The 18,149-nt window shown below is 43.8% G+C and overlaps 1 protein-coding gene across 2 annotated transcripts in view; it reads left to right on the top strand.

The window, feature by feature from the left end:
- Positions 1-18,149, top strand: part of RGS20 (regulator of G protein signaling 20) — a 41,870-nt gene that overhangs the window by 19,639 nt on the left and 4,082 nt on the right. For both annotated transcript variants that reach the window (XM_064442722.1, XM_064442723.1), the window contains one exon: positions 14,520-14,668. In XM_064442722.1, the coding sequence (XP_064298792.1) occupies positions 14,520-14,668 (149 nt within the window). The remainder of the gene's footprint in view (positions 1-14,519; positions 14,669-18,149) is intronic.

Here is an 18,149-nt window from a genome sequence, read left to right as displayed (position 1 = left end):
CCGGTGGCCGCGACCTCCGCGCCGCAGCCGGGGCCGCCCCGGGACGCGACGGGGCTGGACGGGACGGGGGGTGCCAGCGTTCGGCCCCCGTGGCCGGGGAGCCGCGTCCGCCCCACCCCGGGGGGAGCCGGCGCTAAAGGTGCTTCCCGCCATCTCCCGGAGGGCCGGGAGCCGCCAGCCCCGTCCCCGCACCACCCCGTCCCGTCCTTCCCCACGGGTCCCCAGCGCAGGGCCCGGTGGTACCGGGATGACGCCCGGCCCGGGAGCGAGGGCACGACCCGCTCCCCCGCCGCCGCCCGGGGCGGGATCGCGCCCCGCTGCGCGCCGCCTCCCTCGCCCCGGTGCAGGCGACACCTGGGCTGGGCTCCCGCCGCGCTCCCACGGGCCCTTCCTCCTCTGTTCACAAGTGGGAATGAAGATAAGGCAGCGTCCCCCCCCCCGCCCCCTCGCGAAGGGAGCCCCGCAGCCCGGCCCTTCTCGGGGCCCTCGCAGAGTTGGGGAGCTGAGGGGCGGCAAACGAGTGTTTCCGTATCGACTCTTCCAGCATCAGCGGCCACTTCATGCGTCCTCGGGTGAGAGAAAGGGCTCTTCCTGAGCTCTCCCATTAGTTCACGTCAGTAGGTAAGAAAAAGCAGGTAATGAAAATTGGACACAACTGCCGAAAGTGAAATAAGATTATCGTTGTCCATGCCAGTAAGAATTACCATAATTTAATACCGATGTAATTTACTCGATGCAACCGTGCCAGTATTTCATTTTGGCTGTTGAAAAATGTAAGATCGAAACTTTTCGCGCAGTGCCGTCGGTATGACGTAACGGCGAGGAGCCTCCTCGCGCCTCTGTGCCCGCTGCCCAGCGCTCTGCGGAGCCGCGTACCGTGGTGCCCGTTACGCCGCTGCCGTACCACAGGACCAAAAACCAGTAACCGCCAACTCAACGGAACAAAGCACCGAGCTCACTGTCGGCTAGGAGAGCCGGGGCTGTGCTCAGGTCACGGTTAGGAGTGTCCTTCCAAACTAAGAGCGCGTTCAAGCCAACTGAATGTAAAACTCACACTATGTTCTATAAAATGCTTCTAAGATGAGACAACAGTTACTTTATTTGCCCCCTACTTTCTTATCTGCTCCCCACCGTCGATGCTTATTTTGATATCTGTACTCTGGGGTCCCAGAGAGTTAATCGCGGAAGCATCGCCTCGGCTGTTCAACGCCTCTGTATCCCTTGGAAAGAGCAGTGCATGTCTCTCAGCCTAAGCAGTGCTTTTTGAGGGCTCAGCTTGAAGTACCAGAAAGGAGGTGGCAGAGTATAAGGTCTGCGTGGCTCTCGGAGCCCAGGTCACAAGCTGATGAACCCGAAGCAGAGGCAGCTACCAGTCCTCAGTCGCTTGTAAAAGTTCATTCCTCTTACTGTCACTAAAAGTTATCCCAAGGGGGCAGCAGGTCTTGGAAGTACTGCGGAGATCTCCTAGCATTCAGAAGCAACGGAGTATTCTTAGCTCAAGGTTCACGGCTGTGAACTTTCTGTTTGTGGGCACGCTTCAAAATCTGTCACGGCCAGGTGAGGCAGAGTAGTCCAGAGAGTGTCACGCCCTAAATGACAGCGTGCCAAGCCAAATGCTGACCTTCCTTCAGCTTTAAATTGACCTTGGCGATCCCCCTCCTGGCTGACGCTGCTCCCTTCGGCGCCGTGGCCGAGCTCGGGAGGCAGAGGGCGGCTCCCCGGGCGCCTCCCCTGCCAGGGCAGGCAGATACCAGCGTAGTACACTCCGAAGTGAATCGCGACAATCGGAATCAATAGGAAACGGTATGTGAATCACTATTTAATGCACTCCAGGGTGAGTCATCCCGATTCAAACCAGCTTTCAGACCAGTACAATGTCAGTCAGCTCCTCGCACAGTTCGACATGAGTCAGATCTCAGCACTGAGTACAATATGAAATGAGTCACCAACTAACACAGCGCCATGTGACTCCAATACCCAGTGCGAGTTGTCAGAGCTTCTGTGTGATATGAGTCACTTCATAGTACAGTAAAACGGGCTTTCTGGAGACCATTCATAATTAAGCACGATGCAACCAAGCGCTCAGCAGGAGATGATGGGAGTGAGCAGAGCAATCTGCTATGTGCACTAGTTTCAGTGTTTGCATAGTAAAGAGGTTTGTAAGAATATTAGGCTAGAGGAAATCTTTTTATTGTGGTTTTAAAGCGAGCTGCATAAAAATAACTAGAAGCAAACCCTTCCTCTGACATTAGAGCCAGCCAAAGCAGGCCTGAAGCAGTGGTAGAACTCCCAGCACTGGAGAAGCCTGGGGTTTATTTTGTTTGGTTTTGCTTCTGAGACAGCCGATCGGGCAGCGTGAACTGACATACACCCACCGAGGCTAACTCCAGCTGCCACGGCAGACAAGGCGAGTGATGCCGACCACCCGTGCTGTGCAGAGGGGAAGGACTTGACAGTGATTTAACTTAATTGCAGTTTGCAGTGACCTGGTTTGTGAAGGGGATGGTCAGCATGGGATGAAGTTATATCCATCCTTGCATTTGTACTGCTCTATGGTCATAGCACCCACGTAAACGGCTGGACCGGAGCGACAGGTTGCAGTTGTTGCTATTTCTATGCATCTGGTGAAAAATTCTCTCATGTCTTTCCTGCATTACAGGAGAAATAATGACAGAGAGCGACCCTGCTAATCACATGTCAGAGTAATGTTTACAGTGAAGTCTCTTGTGATAAAATCCAAAGTAAAGAAATTCTTTTCAATACTACCAGAGAAAATATAGGGCATCCCTCTAAAGAAAGGAAAAAAAAAAGCACAGAAATCCCACTGAAACTGCAAGTAACTGCATTTCTTAACAAGAAAGTCAGTTTTTACTCAGAAAAATACTTTAGTGCAGGAAGCTTTTTTGCAGACAGCAGGCAGCCAAATGTGCAGCACTGAATAGCAAAAAAAAAAAAGAAGCGGCAGAGATCTAAGGGTTCACCCTTGGTAGAAAAATACATCAGTTACAGGTGACAAGATCAAGGCACCATTACCTGGTACTATGTGTGTGTGATACATGTTCAGCCATTGCTTTTGAAACGTAAAGCAATGCTTTAATCTGAATAGATGAGCCCAGCTCCTCTGAGGTGCTGCTCCTCTGGAAAAATAAATTCAATAAAACAGGTAAAGGCACTCAATTTCTGGATGTTTTACATAAAAGCATCCCAGAATTGTTATTTAAACTCATAGAAGGATACTACTTTCTCTCGCAATTTTATCCACTGAAGCCTTTGACAGACTCAGGTGCAGCAGTGACATAAGACGCTGCTTTATTCTGTGTGGCTGCCAGTCTCCTCTCTGCTAACCTCTGTCTTGCATTCGTAAACTCGCAACCATTTCAGTCGCCCCGCTACAAGATGCCAAACCTCCAATTATACAAAAAAAGAAAAACCTTCCGAGGAGCTCTTGCTCGTAGCTCACCGAGCGGGCAATCCGATAACTACGCCTAAAGCATGTGCGTATGTGTGGGTGAGCTCATTAACATATATTATAATTCTTCTCTATCTAAAATAGTACACTGCTTGATGCGGAAAGCCTGCGTGTCAAATTTGTCAATGAAGAGGAAGAAGCACGAGCATCAAGCTTCCCATTCATATTTCAGCTGACAAGAAACTGCCACAGGCTTCAGTGGGAGTACGTTGCAGCCCTAATTAATTTAGAAATCTAAATTAATAAAAAAATAGATTCAGAGATTGCCTTTGAGCTCAACCCCAGTTGCAAGCCTCTTACGACATTAGCAGAAAGGACAGAATCTCTTTCTTCCAACTCGCTGGTTATCGTTACTGGCGGGGGGGGAGGTATCCAAAGGGAGAGCGGCAATTTCGAGAGTTACCTAACCTCACCTAAAGCTCGCCGAAACCAATAGGTGGTTTTCATTGTTTTCATGGAGTTTGGATCAGGCCCAAAGTATTTACTGAAAAATAACTGGACTGTGATGATCCACATCTGTGCGCTCACACAAGCTGTCGGGTAGCCTTACAGCGCAGGCCTTCGCAGGCTGCGTGGTGACTGTGGGAGCTTCGTGCTGCGGCCGTGCAAGTCGGACCCAAGCACAAGTTAAGGCTGGCACACCTGCCTAATTGTAACGTGCGCAAGGAGTGCGCATGAGGTTTAAGTAACAATCTTTGCACTTCGAACTGTGAAAATGCCATTGTGCTTTAGCATAAAATGAGGATAAAAGTATAAAAGCTTTGACTACAACCTTCTTTTCTATGTATTGTGTTTGGGGTTTTTTTATTTGGTTGGGGTTTTGTTTTAAATTTGACATTTGTAGCTTAGAATTTAAACATTCCTCCTTTGGGAAGGCTATTTTCTTTCTTGGCAGCACACCTTTCTTTCTATCGAGAGATTAGCAAATACTATAAATGTTACAATTAAGCCAAATATCATCTGAGGGGCTTTTAACCAGGGAAATGATTTTCACTCCTGACCTTCACAGTCCTTTGCATTCATAAGGTGAGATACAGAAACGCCTCATAATCTGAATGTCAGATAGGCATGCTTTGGAGTGGAAAAGGTATGGCGCCGTACTTATTCCAGTACCTCATACATGACTTTTGAGGCATACAGTAGTTTTTCCCACTATTGTCTCAATTCACTTTTCAGATGCTTGCTTAAATCCCTGGACTTTTTTTTTTTTAATTACTTATTAGCATTGAGTAATATGAGCGTGTTCCTTTTCTATGAATCATAGATGCTACTAGTTGGATAAGAAGCAAGAGCATGTGCCATTATTTCTCCTCTATTTTTGGTTCATTGCTTTTTAGGGATATTTTTATAATAGACTAAATTTGTGATCATTATATAGAAAAGGGCCTCTCTCTCTCTGGGAGATCCAGAAACTTCACACCTAGGTATCTGCATAGATGCTATATTACATTGACTTCAAACAGAGAACCAACCAGAGACAAGCTGATAACCCAACTCCTACTCCCTTTTCTTAATTATTTAACTGGTGCTCTCCATGGACAGTTCTGTGGATTCCTCCAGGCAGCACCCACTCTGCCTAGACAAGTTTCTTTATGTTTCAATGTGCTGATTAACATTGGGAGTGGAGAACATGGCCCTTCCAGAAGACTCCAAGGCTGCAAAATGGATCCAACTCTACACAGATTGCAGGTAGTCAGAGGAGACTTGTAAGTGGCCAGTCACTTGTAAGCAGTCAGAATAAACTTCCTGCAGATGCAGATATGATCATGTAGGACAGTCTTTTGCACACCATTTAGTAGTTCGGAGATATTTTGTACATAGCTGAAAATAATCACCAGGGATGGATCAGGATCCTGTGTGGGCTGGCGTGGTCCTAAGGAGCACAGGCCAGCTGGGTGTAAGAACTGCGCACTAAAGCACAATTCAGAGAGTCCCATCAGGCCTGTCAGCCGGACCTTGGTAGCGGGGAAGATTATGGAGCGGTTCATCTTGAGTGCCATCATATGGCACATACAGAACAACCAAGTGATCAGGCCCAGCCAGCATGGGTTTATGAAAGGCAGGTCCTGCCTGACCAGCCTGAACTCCTTCTGTGACCAGGTGACCTGCCTAGTGGATGAGCAAAAGGCTGTGGTTGTCATCTACTGGGACTTTAGTAAAGCCTTTGACAGTTTTCCACAGCATTCTCTTGGAGGAACTGGCTGGTCATGGCTTGGATGGGTGTACTCTGCTGGGTAAAAAACTGGCTGGATGGCCGAGCCCAAAGAGTTGCGGTGAATGGAGTTAAATCTAGTTGGCCGCCGGTCACAAGCAGGGTTCCCCAGGGGTCAGTATTAGGGCCAGTTCTGTTTAATATCTTTATCAGTGATCTGGATGAAGGGATCGAGTGCGCCTTCAGTAAGTTTGCAGTAGACACCAAGTTGGGCAGGAGTGTTGATCTGCTTGAGGGTAGGAAGGCTCTACAGAGGGATCTGAACAGGCTGGATCAATGTGCCAAGGGCAACTGTATGAGATTCAACAAGGCCAAGTGCCGGGTCCTGCACTTTGGTCACAACAACCCCATGCAACGCTACAGGCTTGGGGAGGAGTGCCTGGAAAGCTGCCTAGCAGAGAAGGACCTGGGAATGCTGGTTGACAGCCGGCTGAACATGAGCCAGCTGTGTGCCCAGGTGGCCAAGAAGGCCAACAGCATCCTGGCTTGTATCAGGAATAGCGTGGCCAGCAGGAGTAGGGAAGAAGTGATTGTGCCCCAGTAGTCAGCACTGGTGAGGCCACACCTCAAATACTGTGTTCAGTTTTGATCCCCTCAGTACAAGGAGGACATTGAGGTGCTGGAGCGTGTCCAGACAAGGGCAATGAAGCGGGTGAAGGGTCTGGAAAGCAGGTTTTATGAGGAGAGGTTGAGGGAACTGGGGTTGTTTAATCTGGAGAAAAGGAGGCTGAAGGTAGACCTTATCGCTCTCTAGAACTACCTGAAAGGAGGCTGTAGTGAGGTGGGTGTTAGTCTCTTCTCCCAAGTTACTAGTGATAGAGTGAGAGGAAACAGCCTTCAAGCTGTGTCAGGGGAGGTTTAGATTGGATATTAGGGAAAATTTCTTTACTGAAGGAGTGGTCAGGCATTGGAACAGGCTGCCCAGAGAGGTGGGGGAGTCACCATCCCTGGAGGTATTTAAAAGCCGTGTAGACGTGGCACTTCAGGGCATGGTTTAGGAGACACGGTGGTGTTCGGTTGACAGTTGGATTTGATGATCCTAGAGGTCTTTTCCAACCTTAATGGTTCTATGATTCTATGGCTCTATGATCTGGTCCAGCCAACACCACCACTACAAGGACCTTTGCAGCACAAATTCCTGTTGCTATCTGGACACTGACTGACTGTCCTGTTCAAGGATTCAGTTCCCCCCAGTGACTTGATAGTACCAAAATCAGATCCAGTTGACTACCCACAAACCAGGAGAATAGCACCTTTAGTCCTTCCCTAACCATATTAACCAGAAAGTTGTAGTTTTTCTATTAAATTATGGCTACCCGAGCCCTCATCAAACAGGCGTAGGTGTCTCTGACAGTGCTGTCATTACTTTGGGCAATCAAACTGATATAATTGTACAGAGATAGATTTCATGTTATAGCCAGCAATTGGCTAAAACCGTACCCGGGCTGGGGTTAAACAATGGTAGAGGTTAAAGTCCTTTGGTTAAAGGTATCTCACCTCATTCCATCAGTAGTCTAAATGCACTTTTGGATTCCTTAGAAAACACGTACAAGATAGCAGTTCATCTCCAGTTTTTAAATCCCCTGTGTTTTCTTAAATCCATTTTCAAACAAGGTGCATATCTGGTCCAGACGGTGGGGACACGGAAGGCAGACCCCAGTTCTCAATGCGCAGAGAGCATCCTGCACTGAGGGTTCTCACAATTTGTTCATTCTCATAGCACCTTCTGAGGGGTCTGGAAATCTGAGAAGGTAAAGAAGGCAAAAGGGAGCACAGAGCAGTGAAATTTCCACTTTGGTGTGAGGGAGATAACCTAGAGAAAGAAAAGCAACTTTTCATCGCCTTATTCTTCCTCAGCAAGGCAAATTTTAGGGTATGGATCTCTCTTGTAGTACAGCAACCTAGTAAAGGAGTTTCAGGTAACAGGGAATTAAACAGGAGACCAGGGAGCATCCAAGGTTTTTGAAATCCAGGCGTATTAGGGGATAAACATATTACAAACTGGGTTGATGAACCCCTCTGTTAGGGCTCAGGGGGTAAATTCTCTCCCGGACCTTCCCTTCTTACCCTGAAGAAACAATATAACCTTGCCTGAGTCTTAAAGAGGGAGAAGGCACTAGAGCTCAGTGTGACTACCCAAGTGATCTGAGCTTGAACCTGTGAGATGTTGGTCTTCCTGAACTTGAAAGGCCCTCCATGAGAACAGGAGGAGAACAGCATCTCATAGGTCTGAATATTTAAGAATTTAAAGAAATATATCTAAAAATCTAAACATACTTAAGGTACCTTGGGAAAAAAAAAACATCCATCTCTAAATTTACATTATATTCAAAACAGTAAGAGTTCACTCAAAGAATAAATACAAAACTATTCAGAGGGGACATAGAGAACAATAGTTTATGCACACTGGTACACATTCACCTTCTTCATTCTCTTAGTAAGATGGAAAAAGTCATTTTCAGTGATAAGGTAAAACTCTCACTGTTTGTAACCATCTGTGTAAACGCATTCAGGAAGCAGAAGGAGGATTTTTAAACAAAACATTTATACAAATTTTGAAGAAAGGCACTTCAGACAATTCGTAACACCTCTGCTTAGCACCACCTGGCATTAAGTCCAACCCAAAATATGAAGTCACTTTTCTCTGCAGCATAAGTACAAGTACCAGATCGGGTCCTCAGCTGGTATCAGGAGCCCTTCTCGTCACTGGCCATAGCGATGTAGTTTTTCAGCAGTTGAAAATTTGATGCACACTACATGCAATCAGCATGAACACTTCAAAACTGAACATATAAGAACTAGGATGGAATTTTCTCTCATCACAATGAGATCTTGATGTTCCAAAGAACACATCCTCTTTGTTTATGGACATACTTGATCGTCCAGGGAAATAAAACAGAAAATACTTGACACTGGCCAGTAAAAACATCCATCTAAAACCAGATACTAATTGCACGCCATGCAAACTGAACACTTTAGGAAAGGAACACCTCCATCTTGTTTTTATTTCAGAGGGTCAGCTGACCAAACAAGCAACTGTCCTGGGAGGCTGGTGTGACCACAAGCGGTATTTACCAACCGCCCTTTTCAAAGTGCACACCTGGTAATAAGGAACTGAATATTTTGGCTGATAGAAGAACATTTGCACTGATTTTTACAGAAAATGCACCTAGTTTATTATTTTTTAACTGCATTATAAAATTTTTCTACGAGGACAAATTGGTCAATTGCAGGTTCTTTCCCATTTCAATGCCATATTGACTAAAAAACAGCCTCCTGTCAGATTCCAGTGATTTACCTGACAGTGCCAGGTGTAGGAGGATGGCTGTGCACCTTGTTTTCCTCAGGAATGCACCCTTTTGTTCTACAGCCAAATAATAGCTCTGAACTATCCCTCACCCTTGAACGCATTTACTTTTATACACACTTCAGCTCTCAGGGGTCCTTCAGCTCCGAAGTCTTCCAACTGATTGCTACAACTGATGTTTTCCCTGCCCAGCTCTGTACATGCATTTCTCTGTAGCATCATACTACTGGTTTAAGAAAACAGAGACCATTATTTAAGCATCGCAGTCAGGTTGTGGGGACAAGTTTAGGCCACCTCTTGTGCTGCTTGTGAAATGCAGCGGCTGGCAGGGGAGCGACACCCATGTGCCTGTCATCCTACTTCCCCACTCCAGCACCTGTGGGTCTGCTGTATGTATTCTCAGGTAGGATAGGGACAAAAAATACTTAGCTAAACATAAGCATCAACATATGTAACTGCCTTTAACAACTTTAAGGTAAGCTATTAGCTCAAAATGCTGTTCATGATTCAGATTTTTCACTATTAAAACAACTTGATCACCCACAATATCAGTCTAGAAAACAAGGAAAGCTGTCTTGCAGAATTACTTCTTGCAGAATTACTTCCACTGGTTTCATTACAGTTGGCTGAGGCTCTGCAGCCTAATACTGTTGGATAAAAAACCTGAAGAGGTCACCAATCACTGGTACCATGTACTATAGCAGTTGGATTCAGAGGTGAATAATTCTTCAACAAATACGTACTGTAGTCTCATCATTGATACAAAGAACACGGGCACTAGATACTCCAACGGTTTCACACCTACTGCATGACCCAGTCAGACCATCTGATGTTCCAAATTAACAACCATAACATTGTGTGAAGAGAAGACCTTTTTATCGGGAGATCTAAAAAGAAGTCCCTCTCCTTTTTGCCCTGAGCACCTAAAGCCTACTGAAGGCAAAAAAATAGCTGCCTCCATTCCACAGATACACAAGGCAGTCAAGCAATTGTTTAAATTGTTGCTAATGTAGGTTGCACTGTAAAGAAGCAAGGAATTTTGTAAATTCCTACAAATAATATTCACTGGAGTTGTTGATAAATCTACTGTCCCTTCCTGCACACAGCGCAACTCAAACCAGCGATTTGAGCAGTTGCCTGCGAGGGCTCATTCCACAGCTATGGTGGCTGCAGCAAGAAGCAGCAAAGTGTGATGCAGGACTTCAATGACCCATAATGAAATTCTGGATATACTAGAGGTAGCAGAAAAACAACTACAGATGTAAAATAAGGCTTTTCTGTTTGCATCCCTTAGTGGCTCTGTCATTAGCTCAATGCACGATCTCAGACAACTTGCTTCATCTCTAGTTTTTTTTCCATAACACCTTCCAAGATCATTGCACTTCCCTGCATACAGCCACACTCAGATAGTCTCAATGCTTTTCAAGGAAGTTTTCTTTGAAAAGGAATCCTTAGATGACTTGCACGAACTCCGTGTCTGTGCCTTTGCCGCTATTCCAACCAAAGAGCAGTTTATGGGAGAGCAAAAGCAGCAGGTCGGGAGCTCATGGTAAACTTTTTGTATCACCATGCACAGCTACAAAATTGCAGGGTTTGTGTTTCCCTGGTTTATTTTTTTCTTTTAATTACATCTGTTTTTAAAAAGCAATAGAATTCTAGAAAGCCAGTGTATATCCATGAATATACATATGAAATTACGACATATCCTCTAGGCAGAGCCTATGTCTTACTGTGCGTTCAGGCCTCATGCCTGGCATTAAACGGTGTCAGTACAATCACGACTGCAATATACATTTGCAACAAACTGTGCTGCAAACATGAACATTTTAGCTTTATTTTGCAATTCTAGTTAGAGGATGAACCACAAAAACCTAGACTTTTACTGCAAGACATCCATTTCTGCAGATTAATCACTCTTATGCGGCAAACGGGAGTTGGTCCAGGTAGAAAGGTATATAGAACGATGTGCTTGAGGACAGTTTGGTTTAGAGCCAGAGCTGCATTAAAACACACACAACCAAACAAAACCTCGAAACACAGAAGAATGAAGTTAGAAGAACAACGCTGGGATGGATCGCTTACTCATTCGCTTGTTCTGTGAACCTGGACCAGCCTGTTATGTTTTTGTCCTATGGGTCTTAATACTACCCGTGCCAAAGGAGTTTCTACAACTTTGTAATAACCTGCACCACTGCTCAGCTCTCTACCTTGCCATCCTATAAAATCAAGCCTAGATTTTATTTAGCCCAAGCTAGCTCATTATTTATCTCTGAAAAAAATAGAACAATAGATCATCATAACCCTTCACTGACCAGAAGTTCAACGTGCTTCTCAGTTCCCCTTTCTAGATTAAGAACCCAAACTCCTACAGTTTTTCTGTGTAAACATCTTGTCAGATGTTTAGATAGATGCTTTGTCTTTCTTGGAATGTGATACCCATGGAACTTGCCCAGAGGAGTACATTACTTCCTGTGTCTTACCACAGTATTCTTGCGAATACACTGACGAAAGTCGCATCTTAGTTCGTGATCCACTCCAAACCTCTACTGAACACAGCATATGACTATCAATTGCCACTGGAAATACATGCATGATAATCACTAAACAGCTCTGTAATTCCAAAGCCTGGGCTGTCTTTAAGCCAACAGATATATTCCAGTCCTTTTTCTCTTATTTCCCATTACTCTAATACAGCTCTGCTATCATGAAAACATGCTTTATCTGCTAAAAATAAAATCTTTCAAAACAAATCTTCATCACATAAATGACCAAAAACTACTTATTCAATGAGAAAATGTGTATACATCTGCCAGATAAAAATGAAAGTGCATCACAATCTGGAAAATTGTGTCTCAAATTTTTGTATTGCTCAATCCTTCATCTTCCATAAACTGTGTGAGAAATCATGCAACGATGAACATTCATAAAAACCTGTAGTACCAGAAAACTTCTGAGGTGTGTGATTCACAAGTGGAACAAAGAACATAATGCTGCTGGGCAGTGTTTGCCATACGGCTACCTACATACTATTCCCTTGCATTAAAGACGTCAAAGGACAATTCCAAAGAAAAATCTGAAATGGTAACAGTGGATCCAGAAAGATATTTTTAAATTAAGCCACAGTGGGATGAGATGGGGAGGATGAGTGTACTCTTCCTATTTCCACCATCCTTTACCTTTCTCCTTGGAAAAAAACCAAACAGGAGCCAGCTTTTCTACTCAGGCCACCATCAGTTCCATTGTAATATGGATTAGAGGTAAGAATGTGTGAACTAGCCACAGGAAAGATCTCAAAAGTAAGAGTGGATAGATTAGGCTCTATAAACTGCACATATCTGAATCCAAGTTACAGCTTCCTAATCAATAATAATTGTTTACTGTCCAAAGAAGCCTGAAATATTTTAGATATATTGTCATTCCATTCCAGTAATGCTTTATTTGCTAATACTCTCTAATCATCTACTCTCATAATCTAATAATCTAAAACATATGAAGATGCTTTATTTTAGGAAAAGATAGGTGTCTGGAAGGAAATCCGTACTGAGGGGTTCATTCTATTCCTATGAAGGAAAGAAACCTGAATCTACAAATGCATACTACACTTCACATTTGTTCTTCCACATTTTGAAACGAGAAAGGTTGTGGGTTTTTGGAAGCTATGGTGGTCTTCTGATTTTCTATTTCTGGGCATTTATGTATTGCGTGTCAGATTAGATCTACTGGGTTACAAAACGGGTTATAATTGCTATCTGCACTATTCTTATATTTTATTCCTGCTACAAAACAGTTGCATCTTCTGCTCAGCATGTTGTGCATTTTTCTCTTGGGAGAGTGGGTGGTTCTCAAAAAAACAAAAACTATTAAGCTCTGTAAGAGAAAAACAAATTCAGCAGAAAAAAATCCAGCACATTTAATGCTGCACTCTGCTAAAATAATCTCCTTTCTTCTCCTGACACTTCTGTGGAGTCTGTGACATCGTCTCTGCATTCTCCCCCAAGTTACAATAGTACTTCCTAAACCCAGCTAAACGTTTTAGAAAGGAAGGCAACTTTTAACCCTCCGGTATTCAGCTCAACAGATTTTTTTTTTTTAATTGATAATTTATTATCAGACTTGAAACAAAGAACTCAAAACCTGTAGCAGCTAATTTTAGTTCCGCTACAATTGTCGTGGCCTCAAAAGAAGGTTTAGCAACCTGAAAAAATCTACACACAAAGTGATCTTGTGACACAGGAGGGTGACTAGTTATGTAACAAGAAATCAAATACAATCAAAATGCAGAAAGACGTACTCCTCTTTGTACAAGCTGGCATTTCATCTGTAAAAAACATCTGTCACTGAGGTATGGCACAGCCCTCAGCATAATAGGGAGAGCTTTATAGGTGCTGTAGAGCAAGTTTAATGCTCAGAGAGACAGGTCAGAAAGGGACAGGGACTTCAAGGGGACTTGTCCTTTCATTAGCACCACTCCTCTGCACAATCTGCAGAAATCAGGCTCCAAAAAGGTTTCCTAGCCCAGTGGTAAAACCACAACTACTGCTTCCACCAAAAATTGTTTCCTGTTGTCTTCAGCTGGGGGAGGCAACCAAAAACCCTGCCTGTTAAATCTTAAAGCTGTACAATCATGTGTTCTCTCCGTAAGTAATTAATCTTCAAAGAAGCACTTGATTCCTTCTTGAGAGAAAAACATTTTAAAAAACTGTGGCAGTCAGACCTATAACAGACAGCTAAACGTTGGCCCTTCCACTTTGCTACAGGGCAACCAGCGGGTTTGGAATCCTCAACACTCACCAAAGGCCAGATTTTCAAGTGCTCAGGTGTCTCACTCAAGCATTGCTAAGCCTGCACGTTGGCTAACCAACAGGAGGGAAGCAGAGAAGGGAGGGAAGCAGAGAAGGGAGGGAAGCAGAGAAGGGAGGGAAGCAGAGAAGGGAGGGAAGCAGAGAAGGGAGGGAAGCAGAGAAGGGAGGGAAGCAGAGAAGGGAGGGAAGCAGAGAAGGGAGGGAAGCAGAGAAGGGAGGGAAGCAGAGAAGGGAGGGAAGCAGAGAAGGGAGGGAAGCAGAGAAGGGAGGGAAGCAGAGAAGGGAGGGAAGCAGAGAAGGGAGGGAAGCAGAGAAGGGGGCTCCCACTACCTCAAGTCTGTAACCTTTTCTTAGGGCTGACCTTGAAGTAAAAACCTCAGGAAACCCTTTTCAACTCCTAGGCTTACATACCACTGTCCTAAGAGCTGCAGCTCTCTGAGACCCCTCACTTCCACCTTTTGCTCTCTCCATCACTGCTCTCTTTGTATTCCTACCCATGTGCAGAATTCATTAGCCGCTTGGCTTCCATCACAGCACTTAAATAAAATGAGTGAATTTTCCAAAGGAGTCAATGCATAAGAGCTTCGGTGGGGAAAACACCAGCATTGAGCTTTTCAGTTCCTTTGGAGCTGTGGCCTTCAGCAGTTCTGGGTAAGACTTTTAAAGCAAATAAGAGGAAATAACATAAAGAGATAAATGTTTACTCCCCCTTCTCTTGCTCTCTTGCAGCCCATGGGATCGGAGCGGATGGAGATGCGCAAACGGCAGATGTCTACGACCCAGGAGACCGCCGGTGCTGCACAGGCTCAGCACAGCACAGGAAATCGAGGGTCCAATGCCTGCTGCTTTTGTTGGTGCTGTTGCTGCAGCTGCTCCTGGTAACCCCTCTCAATCATGCCTCTGGGGAACAGAATAGCAGGGGAGGGAGGAAGGTAATAGCCAGTGCATAGGACAGCATAAGCCAAACAAACCACCTGGCTAATTCTGCAAGTCTGGGACTAGAAGAGATGACTGTGCTCTAGTACTAGACACAATGCCAGTTTACTTTTTTTCCCCTGCCATTGAAATAAGATTTTAAAAAAAAAAAAATCTCTGTACAGTATCTTTGTTGTACTTTTGTCAATACTGTGTAATGGAAGGTCTGTTCCTCCTCAGCCTTGAGCTTTACCAGGGCTTCCACTAAAAACTGAAAGCAATATGAGAATACATAACAGCTCTAGATTTAGGACTGAGACATACGGCAGCCCATACTGTGTTAAACAGAGTTTGGAGAAGTGGAAAAATTTGTAGGTCAGGAAACTCATAACCAGGTGCCCAGCACTGTTCTTTTGAAGGCAACTGATCTGTTTTTGTTAATTTTCATTGCCAACTCATGGCACCTGCAATTTATATGAAGTTAATCCTTGGGATCAGAGGCTTTAAGCATTGTGGGTATTTGCTGGAGATGAGGAGTTAAGCAGAAAATAATTCAGAAAAACTCCCATTACAAGGTGTTAAGGAGGAAAATTTATCAGGGGAGCAAAGCAAAAAAGGAATAATTTGATTCCTTAAATTAATTATGTGTTCACTGTCTTGCTTACCAGCTCCTCCAGATCCAAGTGATTTTATTCGAAACTAAAGGAAAGTTTCCCATACTGAAAAGTCCTGCATCTGTTTGGGGCCAAGTGTTAATTAATGAGACCAGAAGTTGCACTGAAATAAAATAGGAACTCTTAAACAGCCATAGGAGTTCAACCAAAACAGACAGCAAGCTGAGGGCTTCTTACAAACGCACTACCCACCACACAAACACTCCAGCAAACCTGGCACTGAGGTAAAGGGAAAAAGCCGTAAATACCTTACTACAGCCCAGGCTAGGAATCTATTCCACCATTATTTTTTTTCCCCAGCAGCAGCTGGTAGCAAATGCTTTGGAGAACACCATTAGAAAGCAAGGGAAGAGCAGGCTGATCATTCCTTTGCTATCAGTACTCAGCTCACCAGAAGCCAGATACCCAATTCTGCCCTCTTTAATGCAAAACAGTGAATATTTTGCAAGGACAAAAGGCTGCCTGGATTTTTTGCAAGACGCCAAGACTCTGATCCTGCCAAGCTTTCCAGCAGGCGCTTAGAGGTGAACAAAGGTAGAGTTTAAAGAAACAGTAAGCACTGTGCCTGTACGGGATCAGAGTTTGCTAGCTTGCAGAATAGCATCTATGTTAAAGCATCCCATACAAATTTCAGTGTCGCCTGAACAGTTGTCCACTGCACTCACAAGTGGCTCAGTCTTAGAGCTGCATGTTAACACAAGCACACATCTTTCCATAAAAGGACAGAATTAGGACATTTATCTACTAAGTCAGAGTACATAAAATGTGCATTTTACTTTTTAAATCGTTGATCAAGTGCTTTTTGCCATTTTACCTGATATTTTCTAGGATGCTCATTTTCTGCACACCTCATTATTCAAACAATTCAATAGGGTGTTTGAAAATACCCAAATTTCATGATTCTTAAAATTCCTATTTGCATTTCAGAACCATCTGGGAAACCAGTACAGGCTCCAAAACAGAGCAGCTTGTTTTAGCTTTAAAATAATTTCCGATTTCTTTTGAAAACAATTGTTTTCTAGTAGCAAGGAACTCAAAACAAGCCGTAATTAAGCTATTTATATTCCCTATTCATAGGGCCTTTCCTCAAAATAGCTCAAGCACTTTGAACAGAAAAATTATGAATAGGAATAAAAATAAGTCTATGGAGTCATGCAGCTGAGTTGCTGAACGTCCACAATTCAGCATACTCTTAATAGTAGATTTAGAATGAAGAAATGGTGAAATGAGTCTCTTGGCTGGATGCTCACAGAGCCTGTGTTCATTCCTACGGCCAAAACTCAAGCCTCCAGCCTGTTACTCTTCCAGATCCTGAGAAGATGCAGTATTGCACTAGTCTTTTGGGTTTGTTTACCTGTACACATTTCTAGGAAAAGAGCCTGCTTGCGAGCCATTTTCTGAGGCATGTCATGTTCTTTTAGGGAAACTTGTTACTACTTTTGTCTTTTTCCCCTTTAATGCATTATCCTATTAAGACTGTAATCCTTTCTGTTGGATCTGTCGGTTCCCCTCAGTCCAAAAGTAACTCTGACAAGCACATCACTTCTTGTCTGTGTGTGAGGAATACATCATTTATCACTGTTCATATCTTTAAAAGGCCAGAATCACCAGTAAAAAGATTAGTAAAGGACTGAGACCTATACACTCCAAAAGAATAGCGAACTAACATTACTTTCTTTTTTTCCTGGAAAGGTGAACTGAAATAGTTCATTGGTTTGAATGTATGGTTCAGATGCTGTAGAAAAAAAACTGCGCTTGCAGGAACTGCTCTCCAGCTTAGCAACAGGAAAGCTTCCATACCGCTTCAATGCTCTGACTGCCTTGGCAAAGAGAAAAGCATCTCTATTGCCAACCTCCAGCCACTCCTCAAGGCTTAAAATGTTTCAATACTCCAATCCTCCAAGAAAGTCTCTGCAGATTATGGACTAACACTGGAAAGAGCAAGAGCAGGAGATAACCAGTAAATAGTAAGGTTGCAAATAAGACTAAGCCATGAGTTTAGAAGGAAGAAAGGGAAGAAAAATCAGCTCGTTTAATCTCATTTATCTCTAGCAAGGCTTTTTGTTAAGAATTAAGGCCACAAAACTGTTATAACATTAGTATTAAAGAAAAGTATGATACAAATCAAGAACCTGAATTTGATACTTTCCTAGAAGTTATAACTGTATTGCTTTACTTCAGCTGGAGGACCCGTTTCATATAAGTTATGGGCTATAATTCACTGGGACCTTTTCCTCTTGACAAATTTTAGGCAGCTTCACAGATACATGAATGTATGAGTGTGTATGCACATGCACACATATTTCTCACTGAACTATGACAGCCTATGAATTGGAACGTAGTCCCCTAAAAGAAAATATGCATATTCTCAAATTCTGTCTCAAAAGAAAAAGAATCATCTGCAACTACAAAAGAAATTTTTAAAAACTGGTTTAAAAAGACAGTTATTCAAACTAACATTTGAGAAAAGCAGCAAGAGCTGACAGCTACCCTGCTAGGGGGCGTGAAAAACTCTCAGTGATCACTAGTGATGGCAGCAAACATTTTTTCTTCTTGAATTTACAAACAAGCTAATACTCTTTTCCAGTCAACATACTCAAAATTATATTCAGCAATGGTTTATCTGCTCTTTTTGCCTCAGGCCTAACATTTTGAGGCATATACCAGCACCTTCTTCAAGTTGCAAACGATTACCACACAATCTGGCTATATCTACATCTGAACTCTGAAAGATGCTTACACTTCCACCATCACACAAATACGTCTAGCT

Source organism: Phalacrocorax carbo, chromosome 2, assembly GCF_963921805.1.
Source record: "Phalacrocorax carbo chromosome 2, bPhaCar2.1, whole genome shotgun sequence".
Classification (NCBI taxonomy): domain Eukaryota; kingdom Metazoa; phylum Chordata; class Aves; order Suliformes; family Phalacrocoracidae; genus Phalacrocorax; species Phalacrocorax carbo.
This window is presented reverse-complemented; position numbering and strand designations above follow the sequence as displayed.